The sequence below is a fragment of the Hyperolius riggenbachi genome, chromosome 8, assembly GCF_040937935.1.
Source record: "Hyperolius riggenbachi isolate aHypRig1 chromosome 8, aHypRig1.pri, whole genome shotgun sequence".
NCBI lineage: Eukaryota > Metazoa > Chordata > Amphibia > Anura > Hyperoliidae > Hyperolius > Hyperolius riggenbachi.
In genome coordinates this window covers 260,998,568-261,024,038 of record NC_090653.1, presented here as the reverse complement: position 1 = coordinate 261,024,038, position 25,471 = coordinate 260,998,568, and the positions used below count along the sequence as shown (strand labels likewise).

The window sequence follows — 25,471 nt, the reverse complement described above, 5'->3', positions numbered from 1 at the left end:
AGGATATAAATGTTCTGTGTTTGTTTGTCGTCACCACGCCGGCCGCCTCGCGTCATTACGGCAGCCGGCGTGACAGTAATGCGCATGCGCGGTACTTCTCACGCTGGCTGCCGTGATGATGCAATGCAGCCGGGGTGGTGACGACTGACGTCAACTTTCCGGAAGAGGGAGCCTGACACTCGGTCCCAGTGTTGCCGGGAGCCATTTCGGAGCAGGGCCTGGGAGATGGGCCAGAAGGACGCCAAGGGACCTCTCGACCTACGGTGGGCTGCAGAAAGCCCCCAGGTAAGTTCAGATTTTGATTTTATTTACTGCTTGGAGTCCCTTTAAATTAAACCCACACATTTTATTTACCCATTTGACATGGTTATTGCAACATTTAAATTACGATCCTAGTACAATGTAGTGGTGCTCAAATACCCCTTTTCAAAATTCGAGTTAGGTCGAATTCGAATAGTAAATTATTCGAGATCAGTCGAATATTCGAGTCGAATAATTTTTAGTATTCGATTCGACCTCGGAATTCGAGCTCACTATTCGAGTCGGTATTCGAGCTCACTATTCGAAATGGCCTTAAATAGCTTCCAACACTTGTTTTGAGGGTGAATGATGCAAGAAACCTCTTTTTTTCCAAGTAACAACAGCAAGTGATTATGTGGGGATGTTCCTTAAAAAAAAAAAAGTTGAAAAGAGAAGTTGTGTCCAGAAATTTGTTCAGTACTGTATATACTTCTTCTTCTTCTTCTTCATCTTCTATATCTTCTTCTTCTATATCTTCTTCTATATCTTCTTCTTTTATATTGTCTTCTTCTTCTTCTTCTTCTTCATCTTCTTCATCTTCTTCATCTTCTTCTACATCTACTTCATCTTCTTCATCTTCTTCTTCATCTTCTTCTTCATCTTCATCTTCATCTTCATCTTCTTCTTCATCTTCTTCTTCATCTTCATCTTCTTCTTCATCTTCTTCTTCATCTTCTTCTTCATCTTCTTCTTCATCTTCTTCTTCATCTTCTTCTTCTTCATCATCTTCTTCTTCTTCATCTTCTTCTTCATCTTCATCTTCATCATCTTCATCTTCTTCATCTTCTTCTACATCTACTTCATCTTCAACTTCTTCATCTTCTTCTTCATCTTCATCTTCATCTTCATCTTCATCTTCTTCATCATCTTCTTCTTCATCTTCTTCTTCATCATCTTCTTCTTCTTCATCTTCTTCTTCATCTTCATCTTCATCTTCTTCATCTTCATCTTCTTCATCTTCATCATCTTCATCTTCTTCATCTTCATCTTCTTCATCTTCATCTTCATCTTCATCTTCTTCATCTTCTTCATCTTCTTCATCTTCATCTTCATCTTCATCTTCTTCATCTTCTTCATCTTCATCTTCTTCATCTTCATCTTCATCTTCTTCATCTTCATCTTCTTCATCTTCATCTTCTTCATCTTCATCTTCTTCTTCATCTTCATCTTCATCTTCATCTTCATCTTCTTCATCTTCATCTTCTTCATCTTCATCTTCATCTTCTTCATCTTCTTCATCTTCATCTTCATCTTCATCTTCTTCATCTTCATCTTCATCTTCTTCTTCATCTTCTTCATCTTCATCTTCATCTTCTTCATCTTCATCTTCTTCATCTTCTTCATCTTCATCTTCTTCATCTTCATCTTCATCTTCTTCATCTTCATCTTCTTCATCTTCTTCATCTTCATCTTCATCTTCTTCATCTTCATCTTCTTCTTCATCTTCTTCATCTTCTTCATCTTCATCTTCTTCATCTTCATCTTCTTCATCTTCATCTTCTTCATCTTCATCTTCATCTTCTTCATCTTCATCTTCTTCATCTTCATCTTCATCTTCTTCATCTTCTTCATCTTCTTCATCTTCATCTTCTTCATCTTCATCTTCTTCATCTTCATCTTCATCTTCTTCATCTTCATCTTCATCTTCTTCATCTTCATCTTCTTCATCTTCTTCATCTTCTTCATCTTCATCTTCTTCATCTTCATCTTCATCTTCTTCATCTTCATCTTCTTCATCTTCATCTTCTTCATCTTCATCTTCTTCATCTTCATCTTCATCTTCATCATCTTCTTCATCTTCATCTTCTTCTTCATCTTCATCTTCTTCTTCATCTTCTTCTTCATCTTCTTCATCTTCATCTTCTTCATCTTCATCATCTTCTTCATCTTCTTCATCTTCTTCATCATCTTCTTCTTCATCATCTTCTTCTTCTTCATCATCTTCATCTTCATCTTCATCTTCTTCATCTTCATCTTCTTCATCTTCATCTTCTTCTTCATCATCTTCATCTTCTTCATCTTCATCTTCTTCATCATCTTCATCTTCTTCATCTTCTTCTTCATCTTCTTCATCTTCTTCATCTTCTTCATCTTCTTCTTCATCTTCTTCATCTTCTTCTACATCTACTTCATCTTCAACTTCTTCATCTTCTTCATCTTCTTCTTCATCTTCTTCATCTTCTTCATCTTCTTCATCTTCATCTTCTTCATCTTCTTCATCTTCTTCATCTTCATCTTCTTCATCTTCTTCATCTTCTTCTTCATCTTCTTCATCTTCATCTTCATCTTCATCTTCATCTTCATCTTCTTCATCTTCATCTTCTTCATCTTCATCTTCATCTTCATCTTCTTCATCTTCATCTTCTTCATCTTCATCTTCATCTTCATCTTCTTCATCTTCTTCATCTTCTTCATCTTCATCTTCTTCATCTTCATCTTCTTCATCTTCATCTTCTTCTTCATCTTCTTCTTCATCTTCATCTTCTTCATCTTCTTCTTCATCTTCATCTTCATCTTCTTCATCTTCATCTTCTTCATCTTCATCTTCATCTTCTTCATCTTCTTCATCTTCTTCATCTTCATCTTCTTCATCTTCATCTTCTTCATCTTCATCTTCTTCATCTTCATCTTCATCTTCTTCATCTTCATCTTCATCTTCTTCATCTTCATCTTCTTCATCTTCTTCATCTTCATCATCTTCATCTTCATCTTCTTCATCTTCATCATCTTCATCTTCTTCATCTTCATCTTCTTCATCTTCATCATCTTCTTCATCTTCATCTTCTTCTTCATCTTCTTCTTCATCTTCTTCATCTTCTTCATCTTCATCTTCATCATCTTCTTCATCTTCTTCATCATCTTCTTCTTCATCATCTTCTTCTTCTTCATCATCTTCATCTTCATCTTCTTCATCTTCATCTTCTTCATCTTCATCTTCTTCATCATCTTCATCTTCTTCATCTTCATCTTCTTCATCTTCATCTTCTTCTTCTTCTTCATCATCTTCATCTTCTTCATCTTCTTCTTCATCTTCTTCATCTTCTTCTACATCTACTTCATCTTCAACTTCTTCATCTTCTTCATCTTCTTCATCTTCATCTTCTTCATCTTCTTCATCTTCTTCATCTTCATCTTCATCTTCTTCTTCATCTTCATCTTCATCTTCTTCTTCATCTTCTTCATCTTCTTCATCTTCTTCATCTTCTTCATCTTCTTCATCTTCTTCATCTTCTTCATCTTCTTCATCTTCATCTTCTTCATCTTCTTCTTCTTCATCATCTTCTTCTTCTTCATCTTCTTCATCTTCATCTTCTTCATCTTCTTCTTCTTCTTCATCTTCTTCTTCTTCATCATCTTCATCTTCATCTTCTTCATCTTCTTCTTCTTCATCATCTTCATCTTCTTCTTCATCTTCTTCATCATCTTCATCTTCTTCATCTTCTTCTATATCGTCTTCTTCACTTATTTCTCTTTTCAAATTTTTTTTTTTACAGAAATGCAGCCATTTTTGAGCGTAACAAATAGCTGGTGGCGCACGCATGTTGGAAGCGCCATTGTATGTGCTCCCTGGCAGTGGAAACACACAGACAGCAGGAGGTAAATTCAGCAGCAGGAGGAGGAGGATGAGTGTGTGGCAGCAGGTAGTCAATGAGGCAGGCAGCGTGACATAATAGCCCTGGTACCTAGCGGTGATACCAGGGCTGTAAATAAACACAGCAGGCAGGAGGTCCCAGACAGCGGTCGTGCAGCCCACATTGTGTCCAATACACAACTGGGACAACACAGTTTTCAACCCGGGCACCTCAGAAAAATTAAACCTTTTTTTTTTTTTTTTTTTTTATGGTTTTGTAGTTTTGGTTTTACAACCAATTACACAGATATAGCTATTTTTTGACATAATAGCTGGTGGCAGCAGAAGGTAAATCTGTGTACCCTGGCGTTGGGAAACACAGACAGACAGACAGCAGCAGCAGCAGCAGGAGGAATGGAGGAGTAATGTGAGCAGCTATTGTTTGACGTAATAGCTGGTGGCAGAGTGGCAGCAGAAGGTAAATCTGTGCACTCTGGCGTTGGGAAACACAGACAGACAGCAGCATCAGCAGGAGGAATGGAGGAGTAGTGTGAGTGTGGCAGCAGGCAGGCAGCGTGACATAATAGCCCTGGTACCTAGCGGTGATACCAGGCCGTAAATGAACACAACAGGAGGTCCCAGACAGCGGTCGTGCAGCCCACATCGTGTCCAATACACAACTGGGACAACACAGTTTTCAACCCGGGCACCTCAGAAAAATTAAACCTTTTTTTTTTTTTTTAATGGTTTTTTGGTTTTGTTTGTAAAACAAATTACACAGATATATAGCTATTGTTTGACGTAATAGCTGGTGGCAGAGTGGCAGCAGAAGGTAAATCTGTGTACCCTGGCAGTGGGAAACACAGACAGACAGCAGAAGGGCAGTACACAGCAGCCCACTGTAGGTGTAAAATGTGTGGCTGCAGGCGACGTAATAGTCAAAGTGAACCAGGCTGGCTTAGTGAGCAGGAGCCAGGAGGTGGTAAAGGGTGGTAAGGCACATTAACGATGGTTCTTAGCCAGTTCATGTCCCCCTCTCGCCGACAACAGGGGCCAGGAACTCGCCTTCCACCCACGCCTGGTTCATCTTGAGAAACGTCAGTCTGTCCACAGACTTGTGAGACAGACGTGAGCGTTTCTCGGTGACCACACCACCAGCTGCACTGAAGCAGCGCTCGGACAGCACGCTGGAAGGGGGGCAGGACAGCACTTCCAGGGCGTACTGCGCCAGCTCGCTCCAGATCTCCAGGCGCTTGACCCAATACTCCATGGGATCAACAGGGGCATCGCTGTCAAGCCCGCTGTAGGACCCCATGTAGTCAGCCACCATGCGGGTCAGGCGCTGGCTGTGACCGGTGGAGGATGCTGCTGCATGCACCTCCTCTCTAGTCACTGCTGCCGGAGCCTCTACAGTCCTGTAGAGCTCGTGGCTGAGAGACAGCAGGTCTGTGGGGCGCTTGCTGCTGGATGCAGGCACCTGCTGCTGCCTCTGTGCTGGCTGCTGGACAGTGGGGGTGGAAGGCTGGGGGAAGGCTTCCTCCAAGCGCTCAACAAGGGCCTGCTGCAAGCTCCTTATTTGTTGCGCTGGGTCTCCTCCTGCAGGCGGCAGGAACTGGCTCAACTTCCCCTTGAGGCGTGGGTCCAACATCATGCTGATCCAGATGTCCTCCCTCTGCTTCATCTGGATCACCCTGGGGTCTCTGCGCAGGCATGTCAGCATGTGCGCTGCCATTGGGAAGAGGCGGGCCACGTCTTCTGGCACATCGACGGCAGTGCCGCTGTCCTCATCCTCCTCCTCTGCCTCGTCAGCCTCATCCTCTCTCCACCCCCGCACCAACTCAGCTGCACTGTGCTGCTCCCCCTCATCAGCAGCAAGGTCAGGGACCTCCACCAAGTCCTCCTCCTCCTCCCCCTCAGAGGTGGACTGTGCAGCTGCTTGCCGCTCCTGCTGGTCCAAGGCTGCCGCTCCCTGTTCCAGCAAAGCATCGAGGGCCCTGTTCAGCAGACAAACCAGGGGCACCCACTCGCAGACCATAGCATGGTCCCTGCTCACCATGTTAGTGGCCTGCAGAAAGGGAGCCAGCACTAAGCACACCTGCTGCATGTGCCTCCAGTCATCATCGGGGACGATGGACGGGATGTTGCTGGTCTTGTCCCTTCTCTGAGCGGCGGAAACAGTGGCCAGGGCAAGGTACTGTTTGACAGCGCGCTTCTGTTCAACCAGACGCTCCAACATCGCCAGGGTGGAGTTCCAGCGAGTCGGAACGTCAAGGATCAGCCGATGGCGTGGCAGATCCAGCTCCTTTTGCACGTCTTCCAGGCTCGCACAGGCTGCAGCCGAGCGCCGGAAGTGACGCACAACGTTCCTTGCCGTTTCCAGCAGTTCGCGCATCCCCTGGTAGGTGCGCAAGAACTTCTGCACCACCAGGTTCAGCACGTGGGCAAGACAGGGGATGTGGGTCAGGTTTCCCCTGTCTATTGCGGCAACCAGATTGGCCCCATTGTCGGCCACCACCTCTCCGACTCTGAGGCCTCTGGGGGTCAGCCAAATCCTCTCCTGCTCCTGGAGTTTGGCCAACACATGGGTTGCCGTCAGCTTGGTCTTCCCAAGGCTGACCAAGTGCAGCAGCGCTTGGCAGTGGCGGGCCTTCACGCTGCTGCTGAGGCGGGGGGTTTGGCCAGGTGTGCCGGAGGATGGCAGAGGATCGGAGGAACCTGCTGCAGTTCCCCTGACCCTGCGGGGTGGCACCACCCACTGTGTTGCTGCTGCTGCTGTGCCCGCTGCTGCTCTCCCATCCTCACCCCCTTCCACCAAGCTGACCCAGTGGACAGTGAAGGACAGGTAGCGGCCTGTCCCGAAGCGGCTGCTCCAGGAGTCCATGGTGACGTGGACCCTTTCACCAACCGCGTGCTCCAGCCCTCGCTCCACATTGGCCATCACAAAGCGGTGCAGTGCAGGAATGGCCTTGCGGGAGAAAAAGTGTCTGCTGGGGAGCTGCCAGTCTGGGGCTGCGCAAGCAAGCAGCGCACGAATGTCGCTCCCCTCCTGCACGAGCGTGTACGGCAGGAGTTGGGGGCACATGGCCCGTGCCAGCAAGCCGTTCAGCTGCCGCACGCGACGGCTGCTGGGAGGCAGAGCCCTAACCACCCCCTGGAAGGACTCGCTCAAAAGGCTCTGGCGTGGCCTTTTGCTGGCACGGGAATCAGCAGACACAGCGGAGGAGGCCACTGAGGACTGGCTGCCAGAACAGGCCTCAGTGTCGGCGGCAGGAGTTGCAGAGGGGGGAGGAGCAGTGCGTTTCCGCACTCCTGCTGGTGCTGCTGGAGGAGCAGGAGGGCGGGTGGCTGCTGTTGCTGCTGCTGCTGAAGGCTGTGCAGTGATGGGTGTGGTGCCACTGCCAGCACCAGATGCCTTCAGCCTCTGGAACTGCACCTCTGCTCAACTTCCGCTGACAGTGGTTGCAAGTGGCGTACTTGCTGTACACTGTGGGCATGGTGAAAAAGCGCCAGATTGGTGACAGAAACATCCCCCTACGGCATGGAAGCGCTGCTGCCTGTCTCCCTGTGGTGGTTTGGGGGGGGGCTTGGGGGGCTTGGGTGCGGCTGGTGGTGGTACTGGCAGATGCTGCTGCTGCTGCTGCTGAGCCTGAGACACCAGCAGGCGGTGGGACCTGCCTACTGCTGCTGCCAATGCTTGCAATGATGCGCCTCCTTGCAAGGCCCACAAGAGCATCCTCCTCCTCCTCCTCAGAGCTGCTGAGGACGACATCCCCTGGAGGTGGTGGCACCCAGTCTCTGTCTGTCACCGGGTCATCAACATCCTCCCCCTCCTGAAACATGTCCTGCTGGGATGAGGACCCCCCAAACTCCTCTCCTGATGCATGGATGGGCTGCTTGACTGTCGCCACAGTCTTGCTGTCCAATCCCTCATCCCCCAAAGTGCCCATCAGCATCTCCTCCTCAAGATCGCCAACAACAGCAGACAATTTACTCATGATGCCTGGGGTCAAAAGACTGCTGAATGACAGGTCGGCGAGTGACGGTGAACTGGCCTCCTCCCCAGACCCTGCTGGGCGGCTGCTGCGAACAGGGGTGGTGGTGGTGGTGGTGAGGGTGGAGGCCTCAGATGCAGAGCTGATGGCGGGCTGCTCATCCTCCGTCATGAGTTGCACCACAGTGTCTGCATGCTTTTCCTCAATGGGACGTTTCCGACCCGGCTGGAGGAAAATCGGAGCAGGTGCTACACACTGCTGCTGCTGTGTCTCTGCAGCGTGAGTTGCAGATGCTCCTGCTGGGCGGCGCCCAAGGCGTCCACGGCCAGTGGCTATGGGAGGAATGTTAGCCACTGACGCTGCTGCTGCTGCTGCGGAACTGTGCATGGTGGCGCGCCCGCGGCTTGCCACAATGCTGCTCCCTCTCCTCCTGATTCCCTTGCTGCCCTTCCCCTTGCCCAAACCGCGCTGGCTGCCACTTCCAGACATCTTCGATGTTTTGGGCGTAAAGACAAAAGTTTTTTAAAAGGGCGGGTGAAAAGTGGGGTACTTTAATGGAGTGGGTTGGTGGGTGAGGTGACTGAGTGAGTGTCCCTAGTACAGTAAGTAAGTAGTAACAGTCAGGAAGTACAACTAGCAGTTACAACTTACAATAATCAGTAGTAATCACAAGTAAATTTAGTGTGTGTACACTACAGACAGTGAGTGCACGCACGCGCAAACACGCGCAGGAGCTAGCCTATGAACAGTGACTGAGTGAGTGTCCCTAGTACAGTAAGTAAGTAAGTAGTAACAGTCAGTAAGTACAACTAACTAATTACAATAATCAATCAGTTATCAGAAGGAAATAGAGTGTGTGTAGTGTGTACACAGACAGTGAGTGCACACACGCAGGAGCTAGTAGCCTATGAACAGTGACTGAGTGTCCTAGACTCCTAGTACAGTAAGTAGTAACAGTAAGTACAACTAACTAATTACAATAATCAATCAGTTATCAGAAGGAAATAGAGTGTGTGTAGTGTGTACACAGACAGTGAGTGCACACACGCAGGAGCTAGTAGCCTATGAACAGTGACTGAGTGTCCTAGACTCCTAGTACAGTAAGTAGTAACAGTAAGTACAACTAATTAATTACAATAATCAATCAGTTATCAGAAGGAAATAGAGTGTGTGTAGTGTGTACACAGACAGTGAGCGCACACACGCAGGAGCTAGTAGCCTATGAACAGTGACTGAGTGTCCTAGACTCCTAGTACAGTAAGTAGTAACAGTAAGTACAACTAACTAATTACAATAATCAATCAGTTATCAGAAGGAAATAGAGTGTGTGTAGTGTGTACACAGACAGTGAGTGCACACACGCAGGAGCTAGTAGCCTATGAACAGTGACTGAGTGTCCTAGACTCCTAGTACAGTAAGTAGTAACAGTAAGTACAACTAACTAATTACAATAATCAATCAGTTATCAGAAGGAATAGAGTGTGTGTAGTGTGTACACAGACAGTGAGTGCACACACGCAGGAGCAGCTAGTAGCCTATGAACAGTGACAGTGAGTGTCCTAGTACAGTTACAGTATATAACTACAATACTAATACAATCAGTAGTAAAGGACAGCAGAAATACTGGTATAGAATAGAGAGAAATAAACAGAGGACAGGAGGACAGCTGCCCACACAGGCAGGCCCTGAGGCCTAAAGCTGTAAAGCAGGCCATACACTGGCCGATTTGCGCCCGTTTCGACAGCAGATTCGATCACTGGGATCGAATCTGCTGCCAATCGTTCACGCTACACGCCGAATTTCGATCCATTTCGTCCGATCCCGTCGATCGTGCCGTGCGGAAAATAACCGTCGATCGCCCGCGGGTAAAGAGCGCATCGCTAGCGGCGTTCGAGTGCCCGACGACCGACGCAATAGAGCCCGCATACATTACCTGCTCCGCCGGCGCGACTGCAGTCTCCCGGTCACCGCTGCTCCGTCTGCGCTCTGGTCTCCAGGTCCGGCATGCCTCACTTCTTCTAGCCCGGCAGGAAGTTTAAACAGTAGAGCGCCCTCTACTGTTTAAACTTCCTGCCGGGCTAGAAGAAGTGAGGCATGCCGGACCTGGAGACCAGAGCGCAGACGGAGCAGCGGTGACCGGGAGACTGCAGTCACGCCGGCGGAGCAGGTAATGTATGCGGGCGGGCGGGGGCAGCAGCAGCAGTACCACCACAACAGATTGTGAACGGTTTCAGGCTGAAATCGGTTCACAATCTGTTTGCTGTAAAAGGTAGCCATACGATCCCTCTCTGATCAGATTCGATCAGAGAGGGATCTATCTGTTGGTCGAATCTGATGGCAAATCGACCAGTGTATGGCCACCTTAAGCCTGCAGCAGCTGGCCTGTCTCTATGTAACACAAAAGCTACTAACTAAAATACAATGTCTAACTAACTAACAACAATATAGGTGTGTATAGGAGGTGTATGTGAGCAAAAACGCTAGGTAAATGACCACAATAAAGCTCTTGCTAAGCCAAAGCACAAAGGAGCAACTCTCTCTCTATGCAAGTCTCAGGCAAGGACGGAGAAACGTAACATGGCGGCCGCTATTTATAGGGTAGGGGCTGGCCAGGGTCCCCCTCTGTGATTGGCTGCCGTCAGAGGGCCTGGGAGCCCTCTGATTGGCTCTAAGGACATCAATCTGGGCTATGACGCTATTCGAGCTCGGTACCGAGCTCGAATAGCGCCGTTTGCTCGAATAGCTCGAATAGTGAATGGGCTATTCGAGTGTACGCGAATAGCCCATTCAAATAGCTGCAGCTATTCGGAGCTCGAATACCGAGCTCGAATAGCTGAAAAAGAGCTCGAATATTCGAGCTACTCGAATATTCGAGCTCTGCTGAGCACCACTGGTACAATGTATGGCGACAATAAATTATTCGGTAATAAAAGGTGCATTTTTTTTCCATTTCGTGTCTGATTTTTATTGTATATTATGCGCTTCTTTATTATTCCCCCCCCCACCCCCATATAGTTAGCCAGATGTGCTCCTATATATACCCCCTTCCCCCATAGTTGGCTAGATGTGCCTCTGTTAACCCCCCCCACCCCCTCCAGCTAGCCAGGTGGGCCCCTTTATCTCTCCCACACACACACACACACACACTTACAGTAAGTTAGCCAGATGTGCCTCTTTATCCCCCCCACCCCCCCCCCCCACCCCACCCCCCCCCCCCCCCCGTGGATAGCCAGGTGTGTGCGCCTCTCTCTCTTTCCCCCATGGATGTCCAGCATGTGTGCCGTCCCCTCCCCCCTCCTCCCATGGATCACTTTGTAGGTTCGCTTTATTACACCCCCCTCCTGCAGAGATGGACACAAGGAAGCATTATAAAGTTAGATCTCTCACCTAATATTGTTCCTGTAGGGCGATTTGGGCTTCCCTCCATTCACTACTGCAGTCAGCATAGCTCACAACTGCCCCTCTTTTTTAAGGACAGTCCCTCTTTGGGAGCCCTGTCCCTCTGTCCCTCTTTCACCCTCATTTTTCCCCTTTTCAGGACTTTGTCCTTCTATGTAAATATATGTATTTCTCTACTGAAAAAATGTGTTTAATTGGCTCTACACTTTATTCCCATCTTCTAAATTGATATATTTCTTATTTTCTACTGTTAATATGAAGGAAAATGAACCAGGATAGAAAGGACCAGTGTGGTTTGAATTATAAAACATCATATTTTTCTTATGAAAATGTTATGGTATGCGTGACTATGAGGTGTGCCGGGAGCGTGATCAGGGGTGTGGCGGGGCGGGGCTTAAGTGTCCCTCTTTCTCATCTCAAAAAGTTGGGAGGTATGCAGTCAGTCTCTATGTGCAGAATGAATTGGGTCCTGGCTTGATGACGTCATCAAACCGGGACCCGGATCCATTCTGCACATAGAGGTAAGTAAAAAATTTGGTAAGAGATCTACTCTTTGAATCCCCCATGCTGCGATCGGGTAGCATGGGGGATTCAAAGAGTAGATCTCTTACCAAATTTGTTCCTGCAACGAGGGTTCCCCTCTATTCAGTACCGCTGTCAGCCTCTATGTGCAGAATGGATCCGGGTCCCGGTTTGATGACGTCATCAAGCCGGGACCCAATTCAAGTCAAAGGTTAATTACAGGGGATCGGGTGGGGGTATCGAACCCCCCAGGAGGGCATCCCTGATTAGTGCAGTTAGCGGGAGGGGGGTTGATTAGCCCAGGTAGGTGCATGCTAGCACACCCGCTGTGCTCATTTAATTTAATTTTATATTCACATCGTGTGGTTTTTAGGAGCCACTTGTAACAAAGTGAATATACTGTTGCTAAGAAATGAAGTGGTTAACCCCTCCTCGGCTGCCGAATGCCGATAGGCGTCGGAAAGGTGGCAGCCCCAGGACAGCCTAACGCCAAAAGGCGTCAAGAGCGGTAGGCAGAGATTAGCAGGGATCATGCGCACTCATGTACGCACATCCCCACTTCAGTGACTGAGCAACAGTCTGCCAGCAGCGATCGTCGCTAGCAGACTGTGAGATGGCGAAACCGCCGGCAATTTACATTGTACAGTGCTGCAACGCTGCACTGGGGACAGCCGTGTCACTCGGCTGTCCCCAAGGAGAGGCTCTGATCGCGAGGCTGATGCCATGAGAGAGGATCGTCCTGATTGCCTGACGGGGGAGGGAGGGAGGGAGGGAGGAAATAAAATAAATAAAAAATAGAGCATTTTATTTTTTAAAAATACAAATCAATAAAAAAAATTAAAATAAAAAAAAAAATACATGGCATCAGCGATCAGAGCCCACTAACAGAAACCTCTGTTGGTGGTCAGAAGAGGGGGTGGGGGATTCATTTGTGTGCTAAGTGATATGGTTCTGCAGCGAGCGATTAAAGCTGCAGTGCGCTAAATTGTAAAAAAAATAGCCTGGTCACTGGGGGAGGAAAGCCTGGGGTTCTCAAGTGGTTAATAAAGCACACAAAACTCAGTTTTTTCCCCCCTTAATTATAGGTTTTGATAGTGTTGAAAGGAGCATGGCTGGGCAAAGGATCTTCCGCTAGAGGTGGAGATTCCAAAGTGTGCTTACCCCCCGAATTGTGTCTGCCGTGGGTGTCATAAAGAGGAGATGCTGCGACTGTGTGACAGGGTGAAGAGGCAGGAAACTATTCCACCTCGTTCTGCTCGCTCCACATACTCTGCATATGACTGGGCGGGAAGAGGGGGCACAGACTAGCCCTCTGGGCTGTGTGCCCAGAGGCTACCGCCTCCCAAGCCTCTGCATGGCCCCCTGGAATGGATTAAAGACACACTGATCACATGGAATGCTGCTGGTGGGTAGGAGAGGGACTCCACAAAGCTAGGTCATGCGATGGCATTAATGGAATGCAAGGGAGTATGTGTAGGATAGTCATACTCACTAAAGAGGCCATTATAACGAGATCTGGGTGATATGACCGGGGGGGGGGGGGGGGGGGGCGTAATGGGAAGATATACTTCAGACCGTACCTTTAATCTCTACCAATGCTACACAAAAATTCTCAGCTTTCCATAATCCATAGGAGCTGCTTAACTCCCAAACATTTTCACAGTATGGGCTTGAGGGAAGATCCCTTATGTGCTAGACGCATGAGAGACCATGGGGACCTTCTGCACAGGTTACGGAAATGTCCAAAATTGCATAGGTGCTGGGGGGAGGTATTTGACACTTTAGACACTGTCACTTGCTCTGCCATTTTGAGAACAACTAAAACCTGTGTTTTTGGTTTATTATCTGGTCTGAATATGGCAGAACATGTGCAATTAATGGCACAAAGGGCGCTGTTCCAAGCTAGAAAATTAATACTTCTGATGTGGAAGCAACCACTCCCTCCTAAGGCTAGTGATACATATGAATAATTATCTGAAAATTGAAAAAATTAATATATGCTTGCAGAGGCGCACCTTAAAAAAAATTCTTGCCGAAAAATTCAAAAAGGTCTTGCCGATTATGACTTTGTAAAAGATAGAATATTTGGAAATTTAAATTCAGGCTTTGCTCTATATATTATATTATATATACATTATATATTATGATGATTACTATATTGTTTTTAACAATACCTCTTATCTTCCAAAGTGATAATTGATGCTGAAGCTATATACTCCGATTGATTTAATAATTGATATCAGACTTTACCTTACAGACTGTTGGAAAAGTTAGGAGGCGCACTTGCTACACTGCATATTCTGTCATATGTTCCTTTTTTGTTGAATAAACACCGATAAAGAAAAAAGAAGGAGAAGGAGAAGAAGAAGATATTGCTTTGCAGCTGAAATCATGACATCCTGGTCTGCTGCATTTGTTGGATGACCTCCTGCCCCACTGCCTATTGCCCAGTTCCTTCTGGGCCTTCTATTCCCATAACCACAGAACTTTTTTCTTCTTTTCATCATATACAAACATAAGCTGCCCCTAACTCTATGCACACTGTTACAAGGCACTGTGTATTGACCTGAGGAAGCGGGATTGTACCCGTGAAATGCATTGTCTGTGTTTTGAATAAACATTTTTTCAGTTTAACTGGTGTTATATTTATTCCAATAGAAAACTGTTATTTAATATTTTAGGTGCCTCCATCCCCACAGATTTCCAGTCAGACCTCTTTTGGAAGTAATAGTTTTACCCAAAACTATATATAGGAGAGCGACCATCCAGTATCTGACAGGGCCTGGAAAGCCGAGCAAGGATGGTTTATTTGGTGTACGCCTATACGGTGGTTACAGGGATCTGCAACCCATCCTTGTGAGTATAAAAGGATGTACCGGTACAGGTAGTCCTCGGTTAACGAACGATATAGGGACTGTCAGTTCGTTCTTAACCTGAATCAGTCCTTAAGTCGGGACGCTGTGCCAGCCACCTTTGCCCCATTCTTTAAGCAGAGTAGGCGCAGCGGAAGGCAGATGGGGGACATCTCACCTGTTCCACAGTGGTAGAAGGTCCCAGCGTACTGCCCGGAAGCTGCGTGGCCCATCCTCTCTCTTCATTCACTGTCCCCCCGGCGGCTTCTGATGCGTCGCATAGTGACGCATCAGGACGCGCCGCCACTAGGGGGCTTTATGCGATGCATGTGAAGCCGCCGGGGGGACAGTGAACGAAGAGAGAGGACGGGCCGCGCAGCTTCCGGGCAGCACGCTGGGACCTTCTACCGCCGCGGAACAGGTAAGATATCCCCCATCTGCCTTCCGCTGCGCCTACTCTGCTTTAAAAACGGCAGCAGAAGAGGTAGTCCCCGGTTGCGGGACGTCATCGCGGTGGGTGTTCGTAATGGCGGGTCGTTCGTAAGTCGGGTGTTCGTAAACCGGGGACTACCTTTACCCCTAAACTAATGGTACTGCACCACTGGGCTCCTGGTCTCTCTCTACCTAATTAGGTGTTCCAGGAGTACAAGTCTACTACGTGAAACACTGAAGCCTTTCTACAAAAAGAAGTCTGTGTTGATGTAGAGACACTCCTAGGCCCAAGGTTTTCTTTGAGCAGAGCACGGGACAACTAAAAATGATATGGATGCCACAATTTCAGTGGAAAGGGTGGAGAAACAATTGGCCATGGGTACAACATTTCAGTCTGTTAGGAGTTATCCAACAAACCCTAGTAATACAGTATGTTCAAGGAGGGTCAGATGACTCCTCATCTATCATTCTTATAGAAAATATGTCTGTTTACATCAGACGACCTGTGGCTGCCTTCTCACCTGTTATATGTACAATATCTCCATTTCCAACATACACACCCCAGTGCTGACAAACAATACCAAAAATCTCAATGAGGTCTCCAGGATCAGGATATGGACCCTGTGAAAGAATGAAATAGTCTTAGTTTTTGTTTAAAAGATGAAATACACAATATTTGCCATGTTTTGCACTTTTTTCCCCCCAAAATGGAGGGAGAAAGTGCATCTTATAGTCCGAATGTACGGTAGAAGTCTGCCTGCAGTCATTTCAGTGTCCCTCTCTATTATTCCAGGGTCCGTGTCCTTGCTGTGTCCCCCTCTGTAATTCCAGTGTTCCCCTGTGTCCTTGCTGTCTCCCCCTATGCTTTCTGTTCTTTAAATAAAAGTGTCCCCCTGGGCAGCTATCGCTCACTCTGGGTCCCGCTGAAACCAGCGAGGGCAGTGATTGGCCCCAATGACAAAGCCGTGCTCCAGCCCGCAAGACCAGTGGCTCCTGTAACAGAGCAGCAGCCGTGATTGGCTATTGTGGCCCCGCCTATCAGGTTGCAGGGGTCTGAAGGCAGCCTCTGAAGACATAGGTACTTTACATACACAGCAGCTCCTGGAACCCAGGGTGAGCGATCCCGCCACAGGGGGACACATTTTAAAGAACAGAGAGCACGGGGGAGACAGCAAGGATAAAGGAGGACAGAGGGAGCAGAGAAGGACAGAGGGAGCAGAGGAGGACAGAGGGAGCAGAGGAGGACAGAGGGAGCAGAGGAGGACAGAGGGAGCAGAGGAGGACAGAGGGAGCAGAGGAGGACAGAGGGAGCAGAGGAGGACAGAGGGAGCAGAGGAGGACAGAGGGAGCAGAGGAGGACAGAGGGAGCAGAGGAGGACAGAGGGAGCAGAGGTAGACAAGGGGGCACAACAAGGGCAAAGGCTGACACAATGGGACAAAAGTGGGCACAAGGGGACACAGCAAGGACAAAGGAGGACAGAAGGGAACAGAGGTGTGCAGAGGAGAACACGGACAGAGGAGGACTCAGAACGGACAGGGGACATAAAAAGGTATTATGGGACTGTTGGGACATCATAATTGGGGAGAAAGGATCCACAAGATGCCCCTGCACTACCGATGCACCAGGATTAGTATATTTTCCCCCCTGGTTCTTGTCCTCTAAACCTAGGTGCATCTTATGGTCCGAACTCCAAAGGTCTTTGGTCCGAAAAATATAGTACATATCAACCAGGGGAAAAAAATGAACAAATATTGGCGTTAGTGCACATTATCACGCCATAAAAGGGCAAAATGGAGCCAAATGCTGCGTGTCAATAGGCAGTAAAAAAGAGCTTTAAAACATAAAATTCTTTATTCATTCTTACAAAAAAACACTTAATTGATCATAAAATAGAAACATTTGCCAAGCACTATACTACCAAAATTCTAGTATGGGCTAGAGTACACCAAGATTGCAATTGGAATCGCTAGCGCTTAGCGATTTTGTAAAGTGATTTTTTTTAAAGCAATTATTGAATGAATGAGAATTTTTGCACATTTATTCAAGCTGAATCTCACCACAAAAAATTGCTACATGCAGCGCATTTGTGATTTTTTTTTTAAAATCAACGCTGCTGTGGGAACACCCTCTAAGGGCCCCTTTCCACCTGCAGTCGCTAGCGTTCACGCTGAACGCTAGCGATTGCTGAATCGCAAATCCGGCGATTCCCCGACGTTCGCAGCCGCGATTTTGCTATGCTATGCACTGCATAGCAAAATCGCGGCAAATATCGCTCCGCCGCGCGTTCGCGTTCCCGTCAAAAGCGAATCGCGGTAGTGGAAATGACCTACCGCGATTCCTATGTTAAAAAGCAAACCGTAGCGATTGTAAAATCGCTAGCGGTTTGCGTTTTTGCGATTCCCACCAGCGCGTTTGCGCTGGCTGAATCGCAAAAACGCAAACCGCTAGCGATTTTACAATCGCTACGGTTTGCTTTTTAACATAGGAATCGCGGTAGGTCATTTCCACTACCGCGATTCGCTTTTGACGGGAACGCGAACGCGCGGCGGAGCGATATTTGCTGCGATTTTGCTATGCAGTGCATAGCATAGCAAAATCGCGGCCGCGAACGTCGGGGAATCGCCGGTTTTGCGATTCAGCAATCGCTAGCGTTCAGCGTGAACGCTAGCGACTGCAGGTGGAAAAGGGCCCATAGGGTTTCAGTAGCCAATCGCTTTTGGTGATTTGAAATGCGCTCAGAAGTGCTCTTGGTGTGCACCAGCTCTATCAGAGGATATAGATACTCATTACCTCTGACGTCTTCTTAGGTATGTCCCTCGGCGCCTCCCACGATGCTCTCCACGCGCATCACGTGATTACAAACACTTCCTTCTCCAACCCGGAAGGAGGAAGGGTTTGTAATCACGTGACCGCCGCGTGGAGCGCATCGTGGGAGGCGCCGAGGGACGGACCGAAGAAGACGTCAGACAGGTAAGCTTGACCCCCCCCCCCCGCACAGCTTTACAGGGAGATATCCGGATAGCTACTAGCCGGATGTCTCCTGGATCGAAATTGAGCAAGCCTGTGCATGAATACCCATAAGCAGCACCAGACTGGTTGCCAACTAATTAATGATTCTATATTAAAAAATTAACACACATATATAACCAATTAAAATACACCAATCAGGTGATAAGACCTGGTGAAACCAGATTATTAATGTCACACAAATTGGATATAGAGATGGAAAATCCACTGCTCCACAATGTAAATGCAGAAACAATATTCAAATAGTCAATAAGCCTGTAGAATAATAAAGGGCAAATATGCCAATAATAACAGTAACAATATCAAGTTCAGTCAAGAGATCAGGGCCGGCGCTGCCATTAAGGCAAAGGGGACAATTGCTCCAGGGCCCCAACAGCTCCAGGAGCCTCCCACACCTCTAGACCCCCAGATGGCTTCCCCCTGACTGCTCCCCATGGACTATGTCAGTTCAGTAGTTCAACTGCCTTGAAATCTCACCTGTCCCGGTAACTGCCTCGTCCCGATCTCCACCTTCAGCCACTGTACCTGCCTCTTCTCTATTCCCTAACACTGCAGGGTGGCCCCTTGAGCACGTCCCAGGGGCTGAAACTCTTGAGCGCAATACAAATGTTTGAATTATTTTGGACTAACATGTGTCGGACGAGGAAGAGTCGCAGGCAGGGTGGCTGAAGACAGATCGAGACGGAGCAGTCGCTAGGACAGGAGAGCTATTTCAAGGCAGCTGAACTATTGTGGGGCAGTCGGGGGGAAACCAACTAAGGGTCCGGTGGTGTGGGGGCCACTGGACCTGACTTTGATGGGGCAGTATGAGCAAGTTACTTTTGCCCAGGGGCCCCCGTGTGGCTTAAACCGGCCCTGCAAGAGATATATACAAATAAATCAGACTGCCATCAGTGAGCAATCAATTAAAAGTACCATTATCTAAAGCAATCGTGCAAAAATCGTTAACGCCCGTACCCATCTTGTGATTTTTTTGCACAATTTTTCCAGATGACTGATTTTTTGGCGCACGATCACGCAGACGGTGTTTAGCAATGCCTCGGGGTGGATTGAATCTTTAAGATCCCCGACGAGTCCGCGCAAAGTACCGCAATTGTTTGAAATGTAGTTCGTGCCCACCGTGTGCCGTTGCAAGTACACGCCGCCGGCGGAAAGATGGATCGAGGAGCGCTCATCGTCACGGGACATCACTGGGATCCACCTTCCTGGGTCGTGAGGCGAGTATGTAGTTTTAGTCAGATTCACATGGTTAAAACAGACAAAAAAGGAGAACTGTTATCCATTCCTGAACAAAGTGCAACTAAGATGAGAAAAGAGCCAAAGCGGAAAAAGGTGCTTCCATGCATGGAGAGGTGGTGGACAGGAGCGCAACAATAGCCCCTGCAAGGTATGCAGGTGCAGGGGGGCCCGTGGGGGGTGAAGCCTGGTTGGGGGCCCACCAGGGCAGTTTTTAGAGGAAGGAAGGGGCATAGCGCCGGGGGGGGGCGGGGCAGTGGACACAGCGGCAGGGAGGGGAGCCCCAGCCAAAGTTTCTCAGGGGGCCCATTGATTTCTATTTACTGTCACCAAAGCCTTGGGGCACATCGCGGGAGTATGCGAATCACATGTCCGTGTGTGAGAAGAAAAAAACATACATGCTGGTCTAATTTTTTCTACAGAAAATTTGAACCCAAAAATATACTCAGGTCAAATGGGATGCCATTGACTTGCAACAGATTGCGATGAGTGCGAATTTGCAAAATATGGACATTGCACATGAATCTCATGTGGGAATGGGTTCTTATGTAGCATTCCTTTACTCACCTCCAGAGACATCTTTCGTTTTCAGTCACTTTCTCTCCACTGAGAATCCTCACTTTCTGCCAACAGAGGGTTACAATAATCAGAAATTTAAACGACAGATGAACTAGGCATGGTCAATGAGATACAAATCATTCTGAAGGTGGCCACACACCATACAATAAAATGATCCGATTTTACGGCAATTCGCTAAAAACGATCAGATCTCCCGAAAAAAAATCAAAGCTTTTTTTTTCCCATTCGACTGAAAAATCCCATCGGATTTCCTGTTTTCTTCGATTTTTATCGATCCGGAATGCCAGATATTTTTCTTCAATCTTTCTAAAGATTGTATGGTGTGTGTTAGATTGTCAATGTGTTAATATACACACCCTAGCAATTTTCTCAGAGTTTCCAATCATTTTTATCATAATTGGGGAAAAATTGAACATAGGTGTGTGGTACATTGGTCATATTTTTGAAAAGTTAGTCATAAAAATTGATTTCAATTTTTAAATTGAACAGATTTTTTTAAAAAAATTGTATGGTGTGTGGCCACCTTGAGTCATTGGCCTCCATTCACAATACATCTTAGGCCCAGTGCACACCAAGAAGCGCTAGCGTAATCTCATACGCTCAGTTCTCTTTGAAGTGATTTTTCTAGGCGATTCTAGGCATGTGCAAGGCGGTTTTCTAATCATGCCTAGCGATTTTAGGAGCGTTTTGGTGTAGCGTTTTTTATATTTTGATAGACCTGGTGCACACCAAAAACCGTTAGCTTATCCGCAAAATGCTAGCAGATTTTGAAACGCTTTTTCTTATTTTTCTGTAGCGTTTCAGCTAGCATTTTGCGGTTTTGTGAAGCGTTTTTGGTGTAGTAGATTTCTTATATTGTTACAGTAAAGCTGTTACTGAACAGCTTCTGTAACAAAAACGCCTGAAAAAACGCTCTGAACTGCCGTTTTTCAGAGCGGTTTGCGGTTTTCCTATACTTTACATTGGAGGCAGAAACGCCTCCGCAATCCAAAATCTGCAGCAGCCCTGGAGTTTGCGTTTCTGCAAAACGCCTCCCGCTCTGGTGTGCACCAGCCCATTGAGATACATTACCCAAGCGTTTCCACATCCGCAAACGGATCTGAAAACGCTGCCAAACCGCTCTGGTGTGCATTAGGCCTTATTGTAGAGCTGTAACTGAACAGCTTCTGCAACAAAAACGATTGAAAAAAATCGCTCCAATCTAGCTTCTTGCAGAGCGATTTTCCACTTTCCTATACTTAACATTGAGGCTGAATCGCTTCAGAAATCAGCAGAAATGCTGCAGGAAACGGGTTTGCGTTTGGGAGAAAATCACATCGCTGTGGTGTGATCCATCCCATTAAAATACATTAGCCAAGCGCTTTTCAAAGCGCTGGTGTTTTTAACCACTTGCCGACCGCGCACTCATAATGCGCGTCGGCAAAGTGGTAGCTGCAAGACAACCGACGCACATCTGCGTCGAAGGCTGCAGGCTAATTAATCAGGAAACAGCCGCTCGCGCGAGCGGCTGCTTCCTGTCAATTCACGGCGGAGGGCTCCGTGAATAGCCTGCGGGCCGCCGATCGCAGCCTAAATGTAAACACAAGCGGAAATAATCCCCAATCAGGGGCCGGGGATCGCTGTCACATGACAGGCAGGAGCCTGTTAGAGGCTGCACAGGACAGATCCGTTCCTGTGCAGCCTCCGATTTCCGGGGCAGGGAGGGAGGAGAGGGAGAGGGGGAATCCTGCGGTGGAGGGGGCTTTGAGGTGCCCCCCCCCCTCCAGCCACACGCAGGCAGGAGCGATCAGACCCCCCCCAGCACATCATCCCCCTAGTGGGGAAAAAAGGGGGGGCGATCTGGTCACTCTGCCTGTTATTTGATCTGTGCTGGGGGCTGCAGAGCCCACCCAGCACAGATCATAAAAAAACACGCTGGTCCTTAAGGGAGGGGGGGGGGGGGGGTAAAGGCTGAGTCCTCAAGTGGTTAAAAGCGCTCAAAAGCGCTCTTGGTGTACACCAACCCTATGGTAAAGACATTTTTAACAAAAAAATAGACAGCGATAATTACCGTTCTTTTCCCAAATTCACAAAAAAGTGCGAGTGAGGGCTGGAACCCACTAGATCGCTTTTTTGAGCATTTAGGGATCGCTTTAAATTGCTAGTGATTTCCCTAAATGCTCTGTCAATGTAAAAAGGATGGGACAGATTCCACAGGAGCTATTGCAATTAGCCAAATTGCAATCGCAGGACATGCAGCATTTTGGGAGAGTTTGCGCTTCAATGTAAAGTGTTAAAGCGCTGGCAAATTGCTTATGAATCGCTACACACAGCGATTTGTGAGTGATTTTAAATTACTGGTAATCACAAGTTACAATCGCTGGCAAAAAGGTTACACTGTTTAAAAAGACTCTACCAAAATCGCTGGAAAACACTAATGAAATAACTTACAAAAAGTTGATTTAAAATGCCAGCGATTGCCATTTGCGACTTGTAGTGAGCTCCAGGCCTAATGCCTGAGACCCACTAGCAGTGCTTTTCTGAATGTGGAAACAAAGGACGTCCGCACAATGGGCTCTATTCTCAATGAGTTACCGCATGAGTTAAATTAGGTAGTGATAAACACCGACCAAAATATCTCCATTTTGAAATTCACAATTTTTTTTTTCGGTACTTATCCGTTAGCCGGGCGCATCCGGCAGGTGGCGCTAATTACTATTCCCCCTCCAGGCCGACATGGATAGTAGGGAAAGATGTAAAGGTGCCCATACACTCGTCAGATTGGCAGCAGATAGATAAGAAATGCATCTGATGATCTATCTGATGCGTTTTTAGAACATTTTTTACCAGGATAGAATTCCAATAGATTTCAGTTTGAAATCTATTGAAATTCGATCTGATGGCATTTTTTTGCCATCCTATTTCCATTAAGGCCAATGCAAACTGATAAGCAATCTCATCAGATCGACCTAAATTTTCCACCCTGCCAGTTCGATGGAAATCCATCGAAATCGGCCATCGATCGGTCGATTGGCCAACCGATTTGCAATCGATTGATCGATCGGTCGGCCAGAAAATCGGCTGAGTGTATGGGCCCCTTAACTCTGGTGGAGTTGTCGCCACCTGCCGGATGCGCCCGGCTAACGGATAAGTACCTTTTTTTCTCCCTAAATTACCTCATGCGGTAAAAGTGAGGTAATTACCTCAAAATGTATCTCCAATTTGAGATTCTCAATTGAATAGTTGGTGTTAATTAAGGATTTTTTTTATCACATACAAATGGTAGGTGATAATTATCACTTCTCTGCTTTTGGTCTTCAGGATGGAGCCTTTTGAGCTTTCTTTGCTCGAGTTTATGTCAATTGTACATAGAAGGCAGAAAAGACGAGTGTGTCTAATCTCAAGGCGCAATTCCAGACCTTGTACAGACTTTTAGATGATTATATAGATGCCGAGGAGGAAATCCATCTCTGCTCTAAAGGATAAGCAACAACATAATTACCTTTAAAGAAAAACATTTTTTGTTACAGCTGATACAAATCTAACAAAAAATCTCCAGTGTATGTACTTCCTGCTTTCATGTAAGCAGACATAGGGTTAACATTCTTTGTTTACACACTAGCTGCTCTGCTGAGGCAGCCAGCTGGCACAGCTGAGAGCTCAAATTACAGTTGTGATTATTCACAGATGAGGGGGAATTAGACAGGCTAAATCATATACATACAGGGTGCATTTCTATATGTTTTCCTTCTGTCCTGTGCAAGAGTTGAGGTCCCACTTTAAATGTGCCAGGCTTTCCTGGGCCGTCTCTGTGTAATGGGTGGCAAGTATATGGGCTGCCCTACAGTGGTCAAAAAAGCTTTATTTCCGTACATATTGCTGACTGTTTTATCGCACTTTTATCAAACATTTATCACACTTGGTACATTTTTAGTGAATACTCACTATTTTCACTATTTTTAGTGCATTATGACTGGAGGTAATCTTTCACCAAAAAAAGAGAGTTACCGCACATAGTTTTGTGAATAGAGCCCATTGACCTCAATTCACTAAGCTTTAGCAAACATTTGATCATTTTCCTCATGGGTAAAATCTAATTTTGAATTCACTAAGGTGTTATAGATTTATTGAATGTTTTATCGATAAAACGTTCAAAAAAAATCTATAGCACCTTAGTGAATTCAAAATTAGATTTTACCCATGAGGTAAATTATGAAGTGTTTGATAAAGCTTACTGAATTGAGGCCATTGCGTTACCGCAAGTGTTAAGTAATTGTGAATGGAGAACAATGTATTTTTTTAATGCTAATTTTAAATGTAAATCTATGCAGCTTGAAAACTAACCAGTAGATTTGAACACAAAAATACGAGGGTAGATGAAAGGAGGAGTACACTCCAATTGAAACAAAAAAACTTCGTTAAAAAAATATATATAATTTTTATTCAAATATTACGACAAACATTTTTTATTCCAATCTAAAAGGGGGTGTACACCCAGGGGGAGGGTAGCCGGCCCTTACCTATCTGCCACTCAATCATCCATTCAAACATACACACGGGGATAATGTTCAAATTGCATACTAAGCCAATGCAGAAGTGCCCACAGATCTATGTGGGTAATGGTGTTAGTTCTTTCAATGATGGCATCGAGATAAGCAATAAGAGTTCCATTGTGTATGAACTAGGAGAGGATAATTCATCCGCTTAGAGCCACAGATAATAAGCACAGTCTGCAAACAGCGAACAGCAAGTTATAAGCCAGCAAAGCATGGATAAGCAGCCAACAGCAAAGCAGTAATAGAGCCCACGATCATCAGACATACTCTACCCGTTCCATGTAGTTTCCGGGTGTCAGAAATGATGAAAGGATAGCTCACAACATACTGTACAGTCCATTTGAAATCCGGTAATTCATAGGCTTCCTGTAATCCACACTGAAAGGAAGAGGCTATTCAGCTCGAGTGTTGTGGCTGAAAGCGTCCATGTCCGAGAAGGAGCTGTATGCTGTGCAAGCGAAGATGTCCAGATTGTGCGGCTGAGCGGAATGGAGAAGGCAGAGGGCGGGCACACTCCACGAGGGTTACACCGGCACTCCGTGTGGACCCGACATGTTTCGCCGGTTCACTTCCGGCTTTCTCAAGGGGGCGTGTCAACCAGCAGGATACACGCAATCACTCACACACTGTCCATTAAAGCTGCTCAGCGGCCAATCCGGGCGCGATCGCCCGCACCAAAGCCCCGCCCGCGGACCACAACCAGTGCCCACAGACCAGGAACCAGGGTGGGGGCGGAGGCGTCCGGCAGCCATTATATCAAAAATCCACCAAACAAGGTATAAACTGTTTTAGGTGGAACAGTGGCTTAACCAGTAGATTTGATTTTTTTTTTTTTTAAACGTTAACATTTGGAATTCATTTTTGTGGAACATTGTACTATGTTTGGGAAGGAAAGCATTCTCTCCACATTATAAAATATAAATCTTATATATTTTGTGGGCAGCACAGTGGCGTAGTGGTTAGCGCTCTCACCTTGCAGCGCTGGGTCGCCGGTTCAAATACCAGCCAGGTCAGCATCTGCAAGG

General features: G+C 46.8%; 1 protein-coding gene across 2 annotated transcripts in view; it reads right to left on the bottom strand.

The window, feature by feature from the left end:
• The window catches only part of LOC137528544 (phospholipase A and acyltransferase 3-like), a 71,880-nt gene that overhangs the window by 5,105 nt on the left and 41,304 nt on the right, over positions 1–25,471 (bottom strand). For both annotated transcript variants that reach the window (XM_068249876.1, XM_068249875.1), the window contains 2 exons: positions 19,900–19,955; positions 15,590–15,689 (listed from right to left, as the gene is read on the bottom strand). In XM_068249876.1, the coding sequence (XP_068105977.1) occupies positions 15,590–15,689; positions 19,900–19,911 (112 nt within the window). In that variant the 5' untranslated portion in view covers positions 19,912–19,955. The remainder of the gene's footprint in view (positions 1–15,589; positions 15,690–19,899; positions 19,956–25,471) is intronic.